Source organism: Limanda limanda, chromosome 2 (assembly GCF_963576545.1).
Source record: "Limanda limanda chromosome 2, fLimLim1.1, whole genome shotgun sequence".
NCBI lineage: Eukaryota > Metazoa > Chordata > Actinopteri > Pleuronectiformes > Pleuronectidae > Limanda > Limanda limanda.
In genome coordinates, this window is record NC_083637.1 from 2,631,699 (window position 1) to 2,650,672 (window position 18,974).

The 18,974-nt window shown below is 40.7% G+C and overlaps 1 protein-coding gene across 1 annotated transcript; it reads left to right on the forward strand.

Annotated features, from left to right (window-relative positions):
* Positions 1–758: 758 nt before the first annotated feature.
* On the forward strand, positions 759–13,801 carry LOC132997945 (B-cell receptor CD22-like). The gene is made up of 15 exons (XM_061067501.1): positions 759–780; positions 2,305–2,661; positions 2,852–3,019; positions 3,961–4,317; positions 4,390–4,620; positions 4,747–5,016; positions 5,131–5,212; positions 6,156–6,216; positions 6,651–6,841; positions 8,914–8,939; positions 9,702–9,971; positions 10,071–10,331; positions 12,042–12,302; positions 12,776–12,854; positions 13,675–13,801. The coding sequence occupies exons 1-15, from the start codon at positions 759–761 to the stop codon at positions 13,799–13,801; spliced, it is 2,763 nt and encodes a 920-aa protein (XP_060923484.1).
* The last annotated feature ends 5,173 nt before the right edge of the window (positions 13,802–18,974 follow it).

The following is an 18,974-nucleotide window of genomic DNA, read 5'->3' on the forward strand; positions in this document are numbered from 1 at the left end:
TTACATTAAATGTGAAGCTCATTTGTTCCTATTTGCTATTGTTTTGATCGTTCGTCCTTTTCATAATAAAGCCAGTCAGACACCAAACGAGACTTCCAACACATACATATTTATAGTCTTCTTCCTGTGAGTTGAGCTGCTTGCGGGTCCCGCTAGTTACACTAGAAAGAGTGTAAATGTGGAGCAGGATAAGAGATACTAGGTAAACAGGAGCCCTGAATATCAGTAACAAGAATTAACACCAGGATTACTTTGAATTAACTTGTATTAGAACACATAACCAGCAGTTCAAGTTTGTTTGAAAATTACAATGAAGCATAAATTTACCCAAAATAATAAACAAAAATAAATTGGACAAAAAAAAGTGTGCACATAAGAGTCCAGTCTTAAATGTCAAACTGGCGGATTGATCGTTTGGGCCCAATCCGTCTTTGTACGGTGTCTGTCCTACCACACCGTGGAGTGAAGAGGAACATGGAAGTCTGAATCTCTCTCAAACATCTGTATGTAGGCTCGCCATCCAGTGAACTGGAGGCTTGATTCTTCGGTGGATGTCCTCTCTGGCACCGGAGAATTCGTCTCTCACCAAAAACCTGAGCGTTGAATAGTAAGAGACCCTGCACCTTTCCGAACCTCTGGTTCTGAAAGGTGCAGGGTTACGAAGTGTTGCATCAATGTTAGCGGAGGAGGTCATTCTTGGCGTTGATATAACAGAATCTTAGCAAAGCAGGAAGTGCGCTTGTAGCTTGAGCAGCAAAATGGCCGACAGGATGCAGACAGGTAAAAATAACTCTCAGACTAGATTCACCTGAGAGGACGACTGGGTACCTCCCCCTACTGGCTAGAAAATGTCACAGCAGGTCACCCAATGAGCCACTACAGTGTTATACAAAGTGAACAATCTCTTTCTCTATAGCACTTATTCAACATACAATAAGAATGTGTTTTCACTGCTTTTCTAGTGTGGTCCACCCTTTCGTGTGGTATGAATGTGTGTATATGAGGTGGCCTGATGTCTAGTTCAAGTCAACTGGTAGCTTAACGTATAGTAATTAAATTATGTCCAAGTTCAAAAAAGCAAAATAAGAAACGGTAATTAATGAAAATCAACAAACTCAGGAGCGTGTGGTTGAAAATGTGTTTCTCTGCAGCGTCTTTGTCTCTCATCAACACCTGGTTCCATTGACCTCGTTCTGCTGAATGTGACGTCACTGGCTGGTTTTAGTCTCAGCTGGTCAGCTAGAGTCAAACTTGTTCTAAAATAAAATGGCTCCAACAGTATTAATGGCAGTTTATTTTCCAGTTCAATTTTAAATCTTTCTTTAATTTGTCTTTTTCATGTCAATCTTTATTGAATCTTAAGGAGACACTGAACAGATGAGATTAAAAACACCTCAGTTTCTCTCAAGGCTCCTTAAATTTGTATTTCTTGTGTCAGTGAGATGTTGTGATGTGGATGATTCAGGTTTGGTATGAACGGCCACTGAAGTTGTTTCTCACACTCGTTCAAACCACAGTTTGCACAAACCACAGTTTGCACAAACCACAGATTGATCTACGACCATCGGGCTCAGCATGCAGGTCGGTGTAAAGAGGAAGGAAGGTGGGGGTGTTCAACAGTTTGACTTTCTCAGACTCTTCTGTGTTGAAGGTAGACGTGTCTGTGATGTGACTGAGTTTTCATCTTAAGCGCATTATTTACTTGTGGATGTTTTTATTGTTTGAAGTCACAGACGAGAGCAGCAGCTACTATGAGTGTAACTGCAGCAGCGAGTGGATTTGTTGTCCTTCTTCTCACTGTGACAGGTACTGTACGTCTACATTCATGTTTCACTCTATTTTACAGTCAGACTTCTGATTCACCTGAAGTGATTTTGAGAAAGAAAGTAAAAATAGAAATTAACCATTCATTCATTATCAGATCACCACCTGTAAAGTGATGCAGAAAAAGAATATATGAATGAATTATCATCAGTATCATTATGTATCTTTGTTTAGAAGTTTCTATCGTCTAGAGCTCAAAATATTTATTACAGAGTCTGAAACCTGTCGTTGTCATTGTTATTATTGTTATTATTATTATTATTATTTTTATTATTATTATTGTTATTGTTCTTCTTCTTCCTCTTATCATCATGACTGAGGTCCTCTCCTCTCGATGCAGGAATTGTCATCAGTGTGTGGAGTCATTAGTTGAAATGCTATGGAATGCTGCTCATGGAAATGCGTTTCATTTCTACAACAAGTAAAAAGTAAACTAAGTGTTCTCTGGTGTCGTTATGAATCTGATTCTCTGTGTTACAGTGGTACAGTGTGAGAATGGCTGGGATGTGAGTTACACTTCTACTGAGATCTGTGCCGTCAGAGGATCAACAGTGGACATTAACTGTACCTACACATACCCATCCACAGTTAATTACCTTGATACTAGAGTTCAGGAAGCTTTCTGGTTCATTCAAGTTAGTAATAGGATTTACGTTGATCTAAGGACTGATCCTGAGTATTCAGGTCGTGTGGAGTATCTCTGTGGAAACAACAAGTGCACTCTGAGAATCTCTAACTTGAGAGAGAGCGACTCAGCTGTGTACAAGTTCAGGTTCAAAACAAACCAACCTGGAGGGACTTTTACTGGTTATGCTGGAGTCACTCTGTCTGTCACAGGTAACATTTACATCTGAACATTCATTCATTTATTTCCTACATCTTGTTTGGTTCACTTGAGTGTGTCTGTGCACTTTTATATGCATGTGTGTGTTGTCAGTTTGGACTCAAATGAATTCCCTAATCTCACACACAGATTTGCATGTGCAGGTGAGCACATCAGTGAAGTATTACTCTTATAACCTGGCAGAGCTCAGGTGTCAGAGCAGTTGTCGTCTTCCTGATCATCTGAACTACGTCTGGTACAAGAATCAACAGAAGAAGAAGGAAGGAGCATCTTATTCAGATTATTTCTCTCCTGCAGACAGAGTTACCTGTGCTGTTAAAGGACACGAGGATTTCCGCTCTCCGTCAATGAGTGAGTTTAATCTACAGTATTTCACTAACAGCACCATCTGCTGGAGTATTTGAGATAATGCATTGTACCATAACCTCCTGTGTCTTTAAAGACTTTTTTCTGCATGGGCACATTGAACTCTTGGGATTCTACTGTCAGTACTGACAAACTAGTGTAGTACAAGTTCTAGTATTCTGCTTGTGTAAATATAGATGGAAGACATGATCGCTCCCAAGAAGTGAAGCCAAAGCAGTGTGATCACCCCCTGGTGGCTGGCTGCAGTATAGAACATACATTCGTTCTCCTCCATGTTAGTGGGAAGGACATGGACCAATCTAAAAAGTCAAGTACATTTTTTACTAAAAGATAGTTTCTGTCATTTTAGGTCGTTCGTATCACACCCTATTGTTCATGTTTCTCATAAGTTTGTTTTAATTAGTTATTTGTTGAAATGAAAATTAAATTAAACTTCATGATTGACAGCTGAAGCTGACTCAGGATTGGTCGAGCTCATGTATGGGCGGGACCTTGATACTGTGGCTCCATCTCCAGATCACTACTGTGCAGACTGTGGTTCCAAATGTGAAAGATGGCAGCGTTGGTATCCAGGATATTTTGGCTTCATTTCTGGAGAGTGGGAGGAAGTGGAGACGTGTCGTCCATCTTTGGTCGACTCTGCATAAAAGACACAGATCATTTCCTCCTTATTGACCAGTTTGCTCCATTATAAGAGCAACTTATACAAGGTCCCTCATGTTCCTCACCTCCAACAGTGTGTTTCTCCCTCAGTCTGAAGTCTAAAGGGAACTTCCCTGTGTTTTATGTGAACTGAAAGTTTCCTCATCTTGGCATCGTCATCTTAAAATGAAAACCTGCCGACTGTTGATTCACCTTTGAAAAAACATGGAGTTAGTTTTATAGTAAGTTTATCTTCTGATTCTCTGATGTGCTCTGTGTTACAGTGGTAAAGAGTCCGAATGGCTGGGATGTGAGTTACACTTCTACTGAGATCTGTGCCTTCAGAGGATCAACAGTGGACATTACCTGTACCTACACATACCCATCCAGGTTGAATCACCTTGATACTACAGTTCAGGAAACTTTCTGGTTCATTAAAGAGAGTAATGGGATTCACGATGATCTAAGGATTGATCCGGAGTATTCAGGTCGTGTGGAGAATCTCTGTGGAAACAACAAGTGCACTTTGAGAATCTCTAACCTGAGAGAGAGCGACTCAGCTGTGTACAAGTTCAGGTTCACAACAAACCAACCTACTGGGAGCTTTACTGGTTCAGCTGGAGTCACTCTGTCTGTCACAGGTAACATTTTAATGAGAGTCAGTTTGACATGTTAGTGTGTATGTTGAAATAAAACCACATGTTTGTTCACAGACCCTCAGCTCCAGGTACATGTGAGGAGATCAACAGCCAATCCATCTTCTACCTGGACAGAGCTGACCTGTCACAGCAGGTGTCAGCTCCCTGATCATCTTTCCTACGTTTGGTACAATAACAATAAACCTGTTGGACAAAAAAAATACCTTCACCTCCGGCACTTTGATGCTGAAGACAGCTATCACTGTGCTGTAGAAGGACACGAGCATTTCCCTTCTTCTGCATTGTGTGAGTATACGTCTCCTAATGAAGCTACAATAATGTGGAAATAATTTAAATTTAAACTTTTAACAAAAAATACAGACTGTTTTAATTGTATTCTCATCCTGTTTGTTAATATAGACTATCCTTCAGACGCTCCAAAGCCTCCCTCTGTGTCAGTGAGTCCCTCTGGTGAGATCATGGAGGGCAGCTCGGTGACTCTGACCTGCAGCAGTGATGCTAACCCAGCAGCTCACTACACCTGGTACAAGAGAAGTGGAGATAAACAAGTTCAAAGAAAATCATCAGGACAAAACTTCACCATCACTGATATCACAGCTGAACATGGTGGAAAGTATCAGTGTGAGGCCCAGAACACACACGGACGTAGTAACACCACCTTACATCTGACTGTTGGAGCAGGTGAGTCATGTGAAGTCCTAACACCTTTAGAGGTTCTGGAGCTGTGCATTGACTTCAGCTCCGAGTCAAACATCCTGCAACATTCCCTGTTCATCCATTGTGTGATTTCTCCAGGTGCTTGGAAATCAGCAGTGACTGGAACAACCACAGCTCTTCTCCTGGTGGTCGTCCTCCTCGCTGTCTTCCTGTGGATCAGGTGACACAGTCACACAGTGACACTACTGAATAGAAACACACAGTTCATGATAAGACCTCACCAGCCAGTGTGACTAGAGGCTGGAATTTCAAAATAAAAGCACCCACATGGTTAGAGGACAGAAAGTTATTGTGTGTCACAAAAATACAAACTACCACAAACACAAACCAAGTTCCTGTACACACATAGAAACACACACACACACACCTAGTAGACACCTAGTGGTGCTCAAGCACCAGCCCTTTTGCCCTGGATGAGAAAAGTGCCCTTCTGCTGGAGCCCAATTTTTTCTTCATTCATCAATATTTAAGAATAAAAATTACTCTCTCTGTCATCAATTCCCCCCCAATGTGTTTTGATATCTGACGGGGCATTTATTTGAGTTCTTGTGAGAATTTCGCCCCGACATGCTCCGCTGGCCCCGCCCCCCCGCTCCTTCTCCCCCTCCTCCTCATGCAGCTGAGCGCCAAACGGCTGCAGCCACTTCTCCTCTGACACGCACCATCAGACAAACAGGTCATGACGCAACAAGCAGTTCAGGGTAGCAGCTCTTGTTTTTATTGGATCAGGCCATCAACTAGTTAAACAAATGAGGGAGAATGAGTAAGTTTTTATTGATTTATTATTATTATTTTTAATTTCATAAACAATTTTGGCGATGGGTTCCCTTTTTTTATGGTTTGAGCACATGCCCCCCAAAATGTCTGTGCACGTGCCTGACACACACACACACACACACACACACACACACACACACACACACACACACAAAGACTTCTCACTCCTCACTCTCTCTCTCTCTCTCTCTCTCTCTCTCTCTCTCTCTCTCTCTCTCTCTCTCTCTCTCTCTCTCTCTCTCTCTCTCTCTGTCTCTCTCTCTCCGGTCTTTCTCTGGAGGAGTTTTCTAGTTCATCCAACTGTTTATTTCTTTCCTCCCATCTAGAAGAAACAAGTCCTTCACACAACAGCGTGAGTGCGGTGAGAGACCAGAAGACAGAGCGCAGGTAAATGAATAGTTTCATTTCAAAGCACTTGATCTCCACTCTTCAAGGCTGCCTCATTAACCGGTGGCGTTCTGCATCATTGTGATTTGATGAGAAGGTTCAGACCATGAATGTCTTGGGAGGTCATATTCCTTTACTCTAACAAAAAGCATGAACTGGTTGGAGGAGGCGCACAACCGAAGGGGAGTGATTCTAGTTCGGGAGTAAAATGTAGAGTGAATGTTTCATGGTGGTGACACTGGGTTCATCTGTTAAGAAGATGAGCTGGTGACCAGCAGGGAAAAACAGAAAGCTCCCAGATCACCGCTGCCACCACAGTTTGATTCAGCAGAGTAGGATCAGGCCCACAACACAGAGAAACTCTGGGTACCCAACAGAGTTAAAGAGTAAGACACAGATTCCTGATCCCAGCTCGTGTTTTACTGTACGAGCAGATTCCAGCTGCGGCACACACACGACCAGCAGAGCCTCACGATGACGTCCACTACGCCAGCGTCTGCTTCACCCAGAACCCGGCAGACGCCATCTACTGCAACATAGGTCGAGTTCAACCCCAGAGAGAAACTGAGGAAGACGAGGAGGAGGAGGCTGAGTACAGCGCTGTTCGATTTGACAGTGCAACAGGGTGAGCAGCTCCACACGGGAACATTTTTATCACTACAATTATTGAGGTTAAAAACTGTGGGTGTGAGTGGTTTATTCTGCCTTCACAGAACAAGACGTGAAGAAGAGGGAGACGATCCATCTGCATTGTACAGCACAGTCACCAAACACTGAAGAAACACAATGTGAATCTGTTGTTTATATGTGGATTTTACAGCATAGAACCAGAAGAAATAAAACATATAGACATGTGAAGTGTTTGTAAAGGTTGTTTTCTTTCTTGATGGGTTGGTTAACCCAGATTACAAACATCTCACTTCTCACTTTGGAAGCCACGAAAATTTAAGGTAAGAAAGTTGTTCTTCTTCTCCCATAATTAAAAATATTTCCCAGGCTCAACCACGTGTAGAGTTAGCCTCAGGTTAGGCTAACGCTAACCATAATGTATGTTACTGTCAAAATGTTACAAATAACAATAAGACTAACTTCTAGATATTATAAATTGTAAATATTTGTAACTAATATCATGACATCTAAAATGTTTTATATCAATCAATGGGAGTGACCAATAATTATTTTCTGATTGGGGGTTTTCAACAACAATATTTTGGCTAATGGAAGTACACAAGTCAACAAATATATCGATCTTGTCATATTTATACATCTAATGATGAATTGTGACATAATAATATTTGAGGACTATTGAGGTCGTCAGCTGAGAATCATGAAGCACTCGACATACAAACTATGTCAACAAGTTTATTGATAATAATGTTTCTGGACGATCAAAGTACAGTCTGTACATTTTGAAGATTTAATGGGAGATTGTTGCAGAAGTGACACCCGCTCATCCAGGAACACAAAAAAAAATTCATGTTATATATTCAAGTTTCCATGGTGACATGTCAAACTTTGATGTTTCACCATGAAACAGGAATTTGTTTTAACTCAAATTTACAACGTCTAATCTTCCCTCAACTTCACGTTTGATACTAAATATAAAGATGGACAACAAGACAGCTACCCCCAAAGTGATGCCAAATGATATCTGTAATCCCCTGGTGGCTGGCTGCAGTATTTGTCATAAACCGGGACTCTTCCATGTCAGTGGATGGGACATGGACCAAACTAAAAAATGTCTGTATGCAAATCAAATACCTTTTTCTCAAAGATGGTGCCTGTCATTCGAGGTTAGTTCTTATCACACTGGTGCATCTTCAGGCCTGTTCAACGCTGCTCACAGCTTCAGTTGAGGAGGATTCAGGTTTGGTGGGAACAGACACTAAAGGCGTTTCTAACACTCTGTTAAATGAAGAAATTCACAGTTTGTACAAAACACATGTTACTTCTTTGTTTTAGGTTTAATCTAACACCATCAGGCTCAGCAAGCATGTAAGTGGAAAGAGGAAGGAAGGTGGGTGTGTTTAACAGTTTAATTTTATCTTTCTCTTACAGAATCTGTCTTTATTCTCGGACTCTTCTGTGTTGTAGGTAGACGTGTCTGTGATGTGACTGAGTTTCATCTTGTGCACATTATTTATCTGTGGATGTTTTTATTGTTTGAAGTCACAGACGAGAGCAGCAGCTACTATGAGTGTAACTGCAGCAGCGAGAGGATTTGTTGTCCTTCTTCTCACTGTGACAGGTACTGTACGTCTACATTCATGTTTCACTCTATTTTACACTCAAACTTTTGAGTCACCTGAAGTGAAATAGAGAAAGTAAAAAATATAAATGAACCATTCATTCATTTTCAGATAAACACCTGTAAAGTGATGCAGAAAGAAAATATATGAAGGAATTATCATCAGTATTATTTAGTTTCTTTGTTTAGAAGTTTCTATCGTGTTATTATTATTAATTCTTATTCTTATTCTTATTATTATTATTTTATTGTTATTATTATTATTATTATTATTATTATTATTATTATTATCATAATGACTGAGTTCCTCTCCTCTCGATGCAGGAATTGTCATCAGTGTGTGGAGTCATTAGTTGAAATGCTCTGGAATGCTGCTCATGGAAATGTGTTTCTTTTCTACAACAAGTAAAAAGTAAACTAAGTGATGAATCTGATTCTCTGTGTTACAGTGGTAAGGAGTCAGAATGGCTGGAGTGTGAGTTACACTTCTACTGAGATCTGTGCCTTCAGAGGATTAACAGTGGACATTACCTGTACCTACAAATACCCATCCTGGTTGAATCACCGTGTTAATACAGTTCAGAAAACTTTCTGGTTCATTAAAGTGAGTAATGGGAATTACGTTGATCTAAAGACTGATACGGAGTATTCAGGTCGTGTGGAAAATCTCTGTGGAAACAACAAGTGCACTCTGAGAATCTCTAACCTGAGAGAAAGCGACTCAGCTGTGTACAAGTTCAGGTTCACAACAAACCAACCTGGAGGGAGTTTTTATGGTCCAGCTGGAATCACTCTGTCTGTCACAGGTAACATTTTCATTAGAGTCAGTTTGAAATGTTAGTGTGTATGTTGAAATAAAACCACATGTTTGTTCACAGACCCTCAGCTCCAGGTACATGTGAGGAGATCAACAGCCAATCCATCTTCTACCTGGACAGAGCTGACCTGTCACAGCAGGTGTCAGCTCCCTGATCATCTTTCCTACGTTTGGTACAATAACAATAAACCTGTTGGAAGGAATAATTACTTTCAGCTCCTACACTTTAATGCTGAAGACAGATATCACTGTGCTATAGAAGGACAGGAGCGTTTCCCTTCTCCTACATTGTGTGAGTTTACGCCTCCTCATTAAGCTACAATAATGTGGAAATAACTTAAATTTAAACTATTAAAAAATAATACAGACATTGTTTTGATTGTATTATCATCATGTGTATTAATATAAACTATCCTTCAGATGCTCCAAAGTCTCCCTCTGTGTCAGTGAGTCCCTCTGGTGAGATCATGGAGGGCAGCTCTGTGACTCTGACCTGCAGCAGTGATGCTAACCCAGCAGCTAAATACACCTGGTACAAGAGAAGTGGAGATAAACAAGTTCAACGTCTCAGTGAAGAGACACAATTTGTCCTCAGCTCCATCCGGTCGTCAGACTCTGGAGAGTATTACTGCACAGCTGAGAATGAGCTGGGGAAGACGGCGTCTGAACGAGTCTTAATAAATGTGAAATGTGAGTAAATATTTTTCAAAAGCCGAGAGTTTTTGCACATCTTCAAAATTCCAGATGCTGGTCCATTCTTAAAATCCATTACCATCCATGTAAATCCAGATGCTCCACAGTCCTCCTCTGTGTCAGTGAGTCCCTCTGGTGAGATCATGGAGGGCAGCTCGGTGACTCTGACCTGCAGCAGTGATGCTAACCCAGCAGCTAACTACACCTGGTACAAGGAGAACCGAGCTCTGCTTCATGGACCAGAGAACGTTTATCATCTCTCCTCCATCAGCTCTGGGGACAGCGGGGTCTACTCCTGCAAGTCAGAGAATCAGTACGGACGGATCAACTCCACGTCTCTACACTTAGACGTCCAGTGTGAGTAGAAAACATCCACATGTCCATGAAACCCTGCACTGTCTATCAATCTTACAGAAGGTTCCTTGGTCCGCCCCCTTATCTGGATTCACACCAAACTTTACTGAGTTTTTCCCTGACCCGTTCCTCATCCTACCTCCAAGTTTCCTGCTAATCGACTCAGTAGTTTTTGTGTAATGTTGCTTAAAATCAACAACCAACCAACAAACAGACTCGGATGAAAACATCTATTGTTACATAGCGACAATATATGACGTTATTTTCTACACTCATAATGATGACATTCCCATCACATGATCATAGATTATTTTTATATATACAGTGCTGTGCAAAAGTTTTAAGCAGGTGTGAAAAAATGCTGTCAACTAAGAATGCTTTGAAAAATATAAATAATAATTGTGCATTTTTATCAATTTACAAAATGCAAAGTGAGCGAACAAAAGCAAAAATCTAAATCAAATCAATATTTGGTGTAACTACCCTTTGCCTTCAAACCAGCATCAATTCTTATAGGTACACTTGCACAAAGATTTTGTAGGATTATAGTCAGGTGTATGATCAACTAATTATACCAAACAGGTGCTAATGATCATCAATTTCACAAGTAGGTTGAAACATAGTCATTAACTGAAACAGAAAGAGCTGTGTAGGAGGCTTAAAAGTGGGTGAGGAACAAACTCTGCTTCCAATGTGAGGTTGTGAAAGACAGTTTGATGTCACAGGTCATACACCATGGCAAGACTGAGCACAGCAACAAGACACAAGGTCGTTATAGAGCTTCAGCAAGGTCTCTCCCAGACTAAGAGTTCAAAGCAGACTGGGGTTTCTAGATGTGCTGTTCAAGCTCTTTTGAAGAAGCACAAAGAAACGGGCAACGTTGAGGATCATAGACGCAGTGGTCGGCCAAGGAAACTTAATGCAGCAGATGACAAATACATCAAGCTTATTTCCTTTCGAAATCGGAAGATGTCCAGCATTGCCATCCGCTCAGAACTGGCAGAGACCAGAGGGACACATGTACACCCATCTACTGTCCGGAGAAGTCTGATCAGAAGTGGTCTTCATGGAAGAGTTTCAGCCAAAAAGCCTCCGACATGGAAACAAGGCCAAGCGAATCAACTATGCACGAAACATAGGAACTGGGGTGCAGAAAAATGGCAGCAGGTGCTCTGGACTGATGAGTCAAAAGTTGAAATATTTGGCTGTAGAAGAAGGTAGTTTGTTCGCTATAGTCCTATTAGAGGCAGGATTAAGCAGAAAGTTAGTTTTAAGGAAGCATGATGTAAATCTCTAACTTCTTTGTGTCATTACTTATAAGTCATCTATCCATTATATGATGGGGAATAATGTTCTGATCAGTATATGATTTAGTCTCTCTGCTATTTGTCGAAAAATATCGCGGAAAATTGGTCTTTTGGATCAAATCTTTGCTCATCTTGACCTCTGACCTTTGACTGATCAGCTGCAATAGTTAATATTCACTATAATATTCAGTAAGTTTGTTTCATGTGTTGATTTATTTTGTACATTCACACAAACAGGCTGAAAACAAAACCCTCAGTACCTGCTTCTGTCTGTGCTGGCGAACCGGGATAATAATGATCATCTATATTTAAGAAGCACTTATAAAAACCAGAGATTCAAAAGTTCTTTACTCTGGTTAATGAATATTTCTGACATCATTTCATGATCTTGCATGTTTTACACCAGACGCTCCAAAGCCTCCCTCTGTGTCAGTGAGTTCCTCTGGTGAGATCATGGAGGGCAGCTCGGTGACTCTGACCTGCAGCAGTGATGCTAACCCAGCAGCTAACTACACCTGGTACAAGGAGGACGAGGACTCACCAACAGCATCAGGACAAAACTTCACCATCACTAATATCACAGCTGAACATGGTGGAAAGTATCAGTGTGAGGCCCAGAACACACAAGGACGTAGTAACACCACCTTACATCTGACTGTTGGAGCAGGTGAGTCATGTGAAGTCCTATCACCTTTAAAGGTTCTTGAGCTGTGGATTGACTTTAGCCATTCTTTGTCCTTTACATTTTAAATGTGCAGATAGCTTTCATCATCCTCAGTAAACTTGACAGACATTTCCTTCACTGTGCACATTCACATAACATCTCTCAGCAGACAGACAGTGGTTTAAACAAAACCCTGCTCCTGTGCACACGTCACACATACACCTACCAGCAGGGGGAGCAGTGGCTCATTAACAGTTTAGTAGACACGCCCACACACAGGCCACTCTGAGAACTCAGAACTCTTCAAAACGCTTTATTAGAAAATAAACTGTCTTTATATTCAGTCAGAACATCGAGACAGGTTTAGCAAACATGACAAAAAGTTGTTTTTGTAAATGTTTCGTCCTGCACCTTTAAATATTGTGATTTCGTGAAATGATAAAGTAAAAGTTATTTCATCATAGTTTTATCTGCAGCATGGAGATCAGCACTCATTGGATCAGCTGCTTCAGTTTTCCTCGCTGTGACTCTCCTCTCTGTGTTCCTACTGATCAGGTGAGAAAATCTGTTCCACTAAAGATTTGTATGAAGAATTCCTGAAAATCTGCCTTGTTAAATTAAATCAACTATTATTATGTATATTGTTTGTTATTTGGTTCAATTGTTCAGAAAAAAGAGAAACTCTCATCAATCTGCTGATCCTGTGGACAGACTTGACCACAGTGAGCAGGTGAGACACACAGTTCAGCGTCCAATCCTTTCAAACGTCACAATTTCTCACGTCAAACCCTTTTCTCTGTCATGTGAAGATTAAAAAGTAGTTATTAAAATCACAGTCAAAATTGCCATTGTAAAAACAATCATCTGGTGTTTGAATTTCCTTCTGGTAATCTATCCGTTTAAGCAAATTGCAGAGTGTTATAATTTTCTGTCTGTGCATTTTGTTCAAGAGTTTTTGCTGAACTATGACACTTGATGCTGCTCTAAGTTTGTTGGGTTGTAACTTGTGCTGCTTTAAATCTTGTGTAAGTTTCTGAAAGATTGTATTGATTGGTTCAGATATCTTTAATGTGGAGCACTGTGATTTAGAGCAGATCACCATTGGGTGTGGCTGTGTAACAAGTTGATTTTGCGTCTTACTGTCTGAGACTAAGTGTGTGTGAGACTGCTGTTCGTAGTCTGTGTCGTTGGGACAAATAAAGTCAGTGTTGGCTGCGTGTGGATGCAACTCTATAATTAAAGGTTGATCGACAGAGCAGTCATGTTCTTTTATATCTGTATTTAGTGAGTATGTTGCCCTTTGACGTGAATTTGAGGTGATTGTGTTACGAGTTTGGAGAGAGAGCGCTGTGTGGCATTGTGTGTCGGTGAGTAGGGCGCGGTGCATCAGCGAGACGGAGAGTTGTGTACTCGTTGCTGGTCGGAACAAGACTGAGAGAAAGAAGGAAGTTAAGGGGGTGTGGCCTATCCCCCTTCCTTCTCGCTCCTTCTCGTTTCTGTGAGCCTGACTTTTCTTTTTTTAAGTGTCTCTGTGTCTGTAGACCTGCAGTTGTATTAAAATGTTATACAATTAAATGATACACACTATACACACAAAATATAGTGTTAAAGAGGTTTTTATTAATGATTTGCTGACAGATGGTTTTGGGGTCTAGGGATTATATTGTGTGTAGCTCAACCTCTAATTAAATGACGTTACACAACTTGTTTCTACCAAACTTTGCTGCATTACTTGAACATCCAGCTCCCAGATGTAGTTTTATCTGGACACAACCGATGTGAAAGCGCACACACAAGTGGCTCACAGACACACTAAGGTAGAAGTTTGTATTGTTAGTGTTTGGAATTCAAACTGAAGACCTTCCCTCCTTTTGGTTTTTAGTAGAAACACATGTTTCCTGTCCTTGAAACACGTCTGGTGGAGAAGGAGGCGCTTTAAATAAATCAATAGCTGCTTTAGTTGGACTCTAACGTTGTCCATTCTGCCACATGTACAAGATTTAAATGCAAATTTGTGTTTGCAGCGTCGACACAATCAGTCTGGGGAAAACTGTGACCTTCACTATGCCAGTGTCCACTTCATGAAGAGAGAGACGGATCCCGTCTACTCCAACGTCGGATCAGCTGAACCCAGCGAACACAAGGAGGCGGAGGAGGTTGCGTACGCTTCTGTCAACTTTAACAGATCTGCCCCGAGGTGAGCAGCTCTTCATTCAGGACCATTATCCTCACTAACACCACAAAACACAAGAAACAGAGATATATCCTATAGAAGTCATTTGTTTTAAACTTTCATTTTTCTTGTTTTGTTTAAAAATGTGTATTTTCAGTTTGATCATTTTCATTAGCGTTGTGACTTTAAAATGTTTAATGTTCAGAAAACATCACTTTCCTCAGACTGTCTATTGCTGCAGCCACTCTTTTCAGCCTCTGTCTCAAACACTTAGTTTCAGCTCCTGTCTCTTTAAGGTCCCCCCCCCCTCCTGATAAGGCCCAGTCTGCTCTGATTGGTCACCCGGCCCACTCTGTTGTGATTGGTTAAGCACTTCCTGTGCGTGTAGGAAATCCTCCACTCTCACTTTACGAGGGACACATTTAATCTGAAATCATTTCTTATAGTTTAACTAGCGTTTCTAACATTATGCAACACTTCGTAACACAATGTGTTCAACGCACCACTGTATACGTTTAAATACTGCTTATGCTACGTTTGCTACAGCCCTGGCTTCTGCCGGTGATGTAGAGGAACGGGCGGGACGACTGGTGAGGTGTTTCAGGAGCTTCATGTTTTCTGTGGGACAGAGGAGCTTGTTTTACCAGGAGAGGAGCTCAGACTTTGGGCTTTTTAACTTTGCAGAACTTTGAAGCTCAGTATGTCTCCTTTAATGCTACGTCTCCATGACCTCCTGATCATTCATTTGTTTTATCTCCTTTCAGAACCAGATGTCAGGACACTGGAGAGGATCCAGCTGCATTGTACAGCACAGTCCAAAAATCTCCTGCTGTTTAGACCAACGTCTGGAAATCACCTGAGTCCCGGTGGAAATATCTCAACAGCTGCGGGATGGATTTGAATAGAAGTTCATACAACTGTTCATGATCCCCACAGGATGAATCCTTCTTTGGTGACAGACTCCAGCATCATTGTTGAAGTGAATGTTCAGTTTTAAGTGACTTGTCTTGACAGCTCATGGATAAATTGCCCCGTGGATGAATCCAAACGACTTCGGTGACTCGACTTTTATCTGAAATATATCAGCAACTTGTAGCAGTTGTTAAAAACGCCACATTTAGCTTGAATGAAAAATATCAACATTCTATAACTTGCAGCTTCAAACATATAAATATCTGCGGTGTGTGTCAGACGGTAGACAAACTGTTGACTTGTAAATAACTTTTTTCTATTCATAAAATTATCAAAACAAGCATAATTAGTTAGTTGTAGTGTGACACTGCTGCCACTAGATGGTAGTAAAGAGTTTTACTGATAAAACCACAGAGAGGATTCTGTCCATTTCACTTCTTTCTGTTTCTACACTATTGTTTCCATCGTTTCCATCATCAGCCGATCAGGAGTTGTACTTGTTTCCTCTGAGGACTGGAGGGAGCACGTCTCATGTGGATGTGAGCTGCAACTGACGTGATGAACGCCTTGAATGTGACCGTTAACACAAAGTGAACTGCTGACACCAGATGAGCTGTGTTGCCTCTGGTGTCTGTTCAAAGTTTGCATCAGGCCCATTGATGTCACTTTAGTGTTTTGTGGTGTTTCTCACATCAGGTGTTAAACACGTGAAGAAGAAGGAGTTAGGTGTGTTTTAATCCACCATGTTCACACAGCGGCCATTTTCCTCTGACGTCTCTCTCAGGGTGTGAAGCTCGAATGTTGTTACGAACAGAATAATGTTGTACTGCTGTGATCCAGGTTTATAAGTTATACAAAAAAGATTATATATTATTACTTATTCTTCATTAGGATGATTGATGTATCATTATAATATTAATTTTGGCAATTTTATTAACATAATAAGTTTGTATGCTGCACCTTTCGGAGACTGATGTTAATTATACTTTTTCTATTTTCGTATGAATTTAAAGTCTTGTTTATTTCATTTGTTTTTCACTCACAACTTCCTCTTTTCTAACTTTGTGATGTACAGTTTTGCAACAAAGCAGATTCTTTCAGGGATCATTACAAGTTTATTTTACTCTGTCAGTATATTTGTATTTTTACATTAAATGTGAATCTCATTTGTTCCTATTTGCTGTTGTTATGAAACTCTTACTATATTTTAATCTCACTTCCAGTATTTAATCTGTCTTTTGCTCCTCCTTTTCATAATAAAGTAATTCACACACCAAACGAGACTTCCAGCACACACATATTTATTGTCTTCTTCCCGTGAGTTGAGCTGCTTGCGGGTCCCGCTGCAGAGACGAGGTGGATGAATGCTTGTGTGACCCTTGGTGACACTAGAAAGAGTGTAAATGTGGAGCAGGATGAGAGATACTAGGTGTTTTCGGTGCTTTTCCAATTGACTTGACCTAGATGTCAGGCCACCTCATATACACACTGCGTGTGGTGTGTATATGAGGAGGCCTGACATCTAGGTCAAGTCAACTGGTAGCTTAACGTTTAGTAATTAAATTATGTTGAAGTTTAAAGTAGCAAAATAACAAACGGTAATTAATGAAAATCAACAAACTTAGGAGCGTGCGGTTGAAAATCTGTTTCTCTGCAGCGTCTTTGTCTCTCGTCAAAACCTGGTTCCATTGACCTCATTCTGCTGTATGTGACGTCACTGGCTGGTTTTAGTCTCAGCTGGTCAGCTATAGTCAAACTTGTTCTAAAATAAAATGGCTCCAACAGTATTAATGGCAGTCTATTTTCCAGGTCAATTTTAAATCTTTCTTTAAGTTGTCTTTTTCATGTCAAGCTTTATTGAATCTTAATGACACACTGAACAGATGAGATTAAAAACACCTCAGTTTCTCTCAAGTCTCCTTAAATTTGTCTTTCTTGTGTCAGTGAGATGTTGTGATGTAGATGATTCAGGTTTGATATGAACGGCCACTAAAGTTGTTTCTCACACTCGTCCGGGCTCAGCATAAAGGTGTAAAGAGGAAGGAAGGAAGGTGGGTGTGTTTAACAGTTTAAATGTATCTTCTCTTACAGACTCTGTCTTTATTCTCAGACTCTTCTGTGTTGTAGGTCGACGTGTCTGGGATGTGACTGAGTTTCATCTTGTGCACATTATTTATCTGTGGAAGTTTTTATTGTTTGAAGTCACAGACGAGAGCAGCAGCTACTATGAGTGTAACTGCAGCAGCGAGTGGATTTGTTGTCCTTCTTCTCACTGTGACAGGTACTGTACGTCTACATTCATGTTGTCACTCTATTTTACACTCAGACTTCTGATTCACCTATAGTGAGTTTGAGAAAAAAAGTAAAAAATATAAATGAACCGTTCATTCATTTTCAGATCACCACTTGTAAAGTGATGCAGAAAGAAAATATATAAAGGAATTATCATCAGTATTAATTTGTATCTTTGTTTTGAAGTTTCTATCTTCTAGAGCTCAAAATATTACAGAGGCTGAAACATGTTATTGTTGTTATTATTATTATTATTATTATTATTATTATTATTATTATGACTGAGGTCCTCTCCTCTCGATGCAGGAATTGTCATCAGTGTGTGGCAGAGGTGTCAAAAGTATTCAAATTCATTACTTAAGTAGAAGTATAGATACTAGGGTTTAAAAATACTTCTGCAGAAGTTGAAGTATCAACTCAAGCTTTTTACTTAAGTAAAAGTGTAAAAGTACTGGTTTCAAAACTACTTAAAGTATCAAAGTAAAAGTAATGTAAGGGGAATTTTTTCCCCATTAAGGACAAACTCTTAAGCCGCGTCTCAGGGGCCTATAGTGCACTACCCCACCTCCTCCAAAAAAACATTTTTCTAAAGGCCATAATGACTATAATCAGTGGTGTTTCTACATAAGGGGCAAGTGGGGCACAGCCCCACCTGGTGGCGCTGGTGTGCAGAAAGCTAAATACTGCATATCTGAACTTTGTGGCAAAAATATATTTTATTTTGTTTTATATGCAAAGAAGCGTGAATGTGTGTGTGAATAAACGAGACTCACAAGCATTATAGTCTTGTTTTGGAGTCATTTGATTCGTGTGTGTTTCTGTCTGTGTGCTCGCTGTGTGAAACACTTCCCTCTTGCCGTACTTCTCAGCTCGGGCACACAGGGGAAGCGGCAGACCAGTGCCATAGAAGCACCAATCAGCGTGAACCACACAGACCTCAGTTAACATGGGAGAGTGGTGATTATTCAGATGGGCCCTGCGACGTCTCCCAGCAAGCTACTCGACTCCAGCACCAGCGTCACCCGGAAACAGGCTGACGCTCCGGTCCGACGTCACCTGAGCAAACAGGCTACCGCGTCAGTGAACACCACCCGGGTCTGTTGAGAGGATGCATGTCGTCCTCGTGTTGACCAGCCTGACCAGACCAGCTTCCGATCTCCACCATGTTGCAGCTGAAGACATCAGGGGCTGCAGTGCTTCATCTAATGAAAACAAGAAACTCACTTTAAAATAATGTTTTGTGTTGTGTATGTTCCAGCAAAGACTGGTTCTTACAGTTTATTATATGTTCAGCAGGT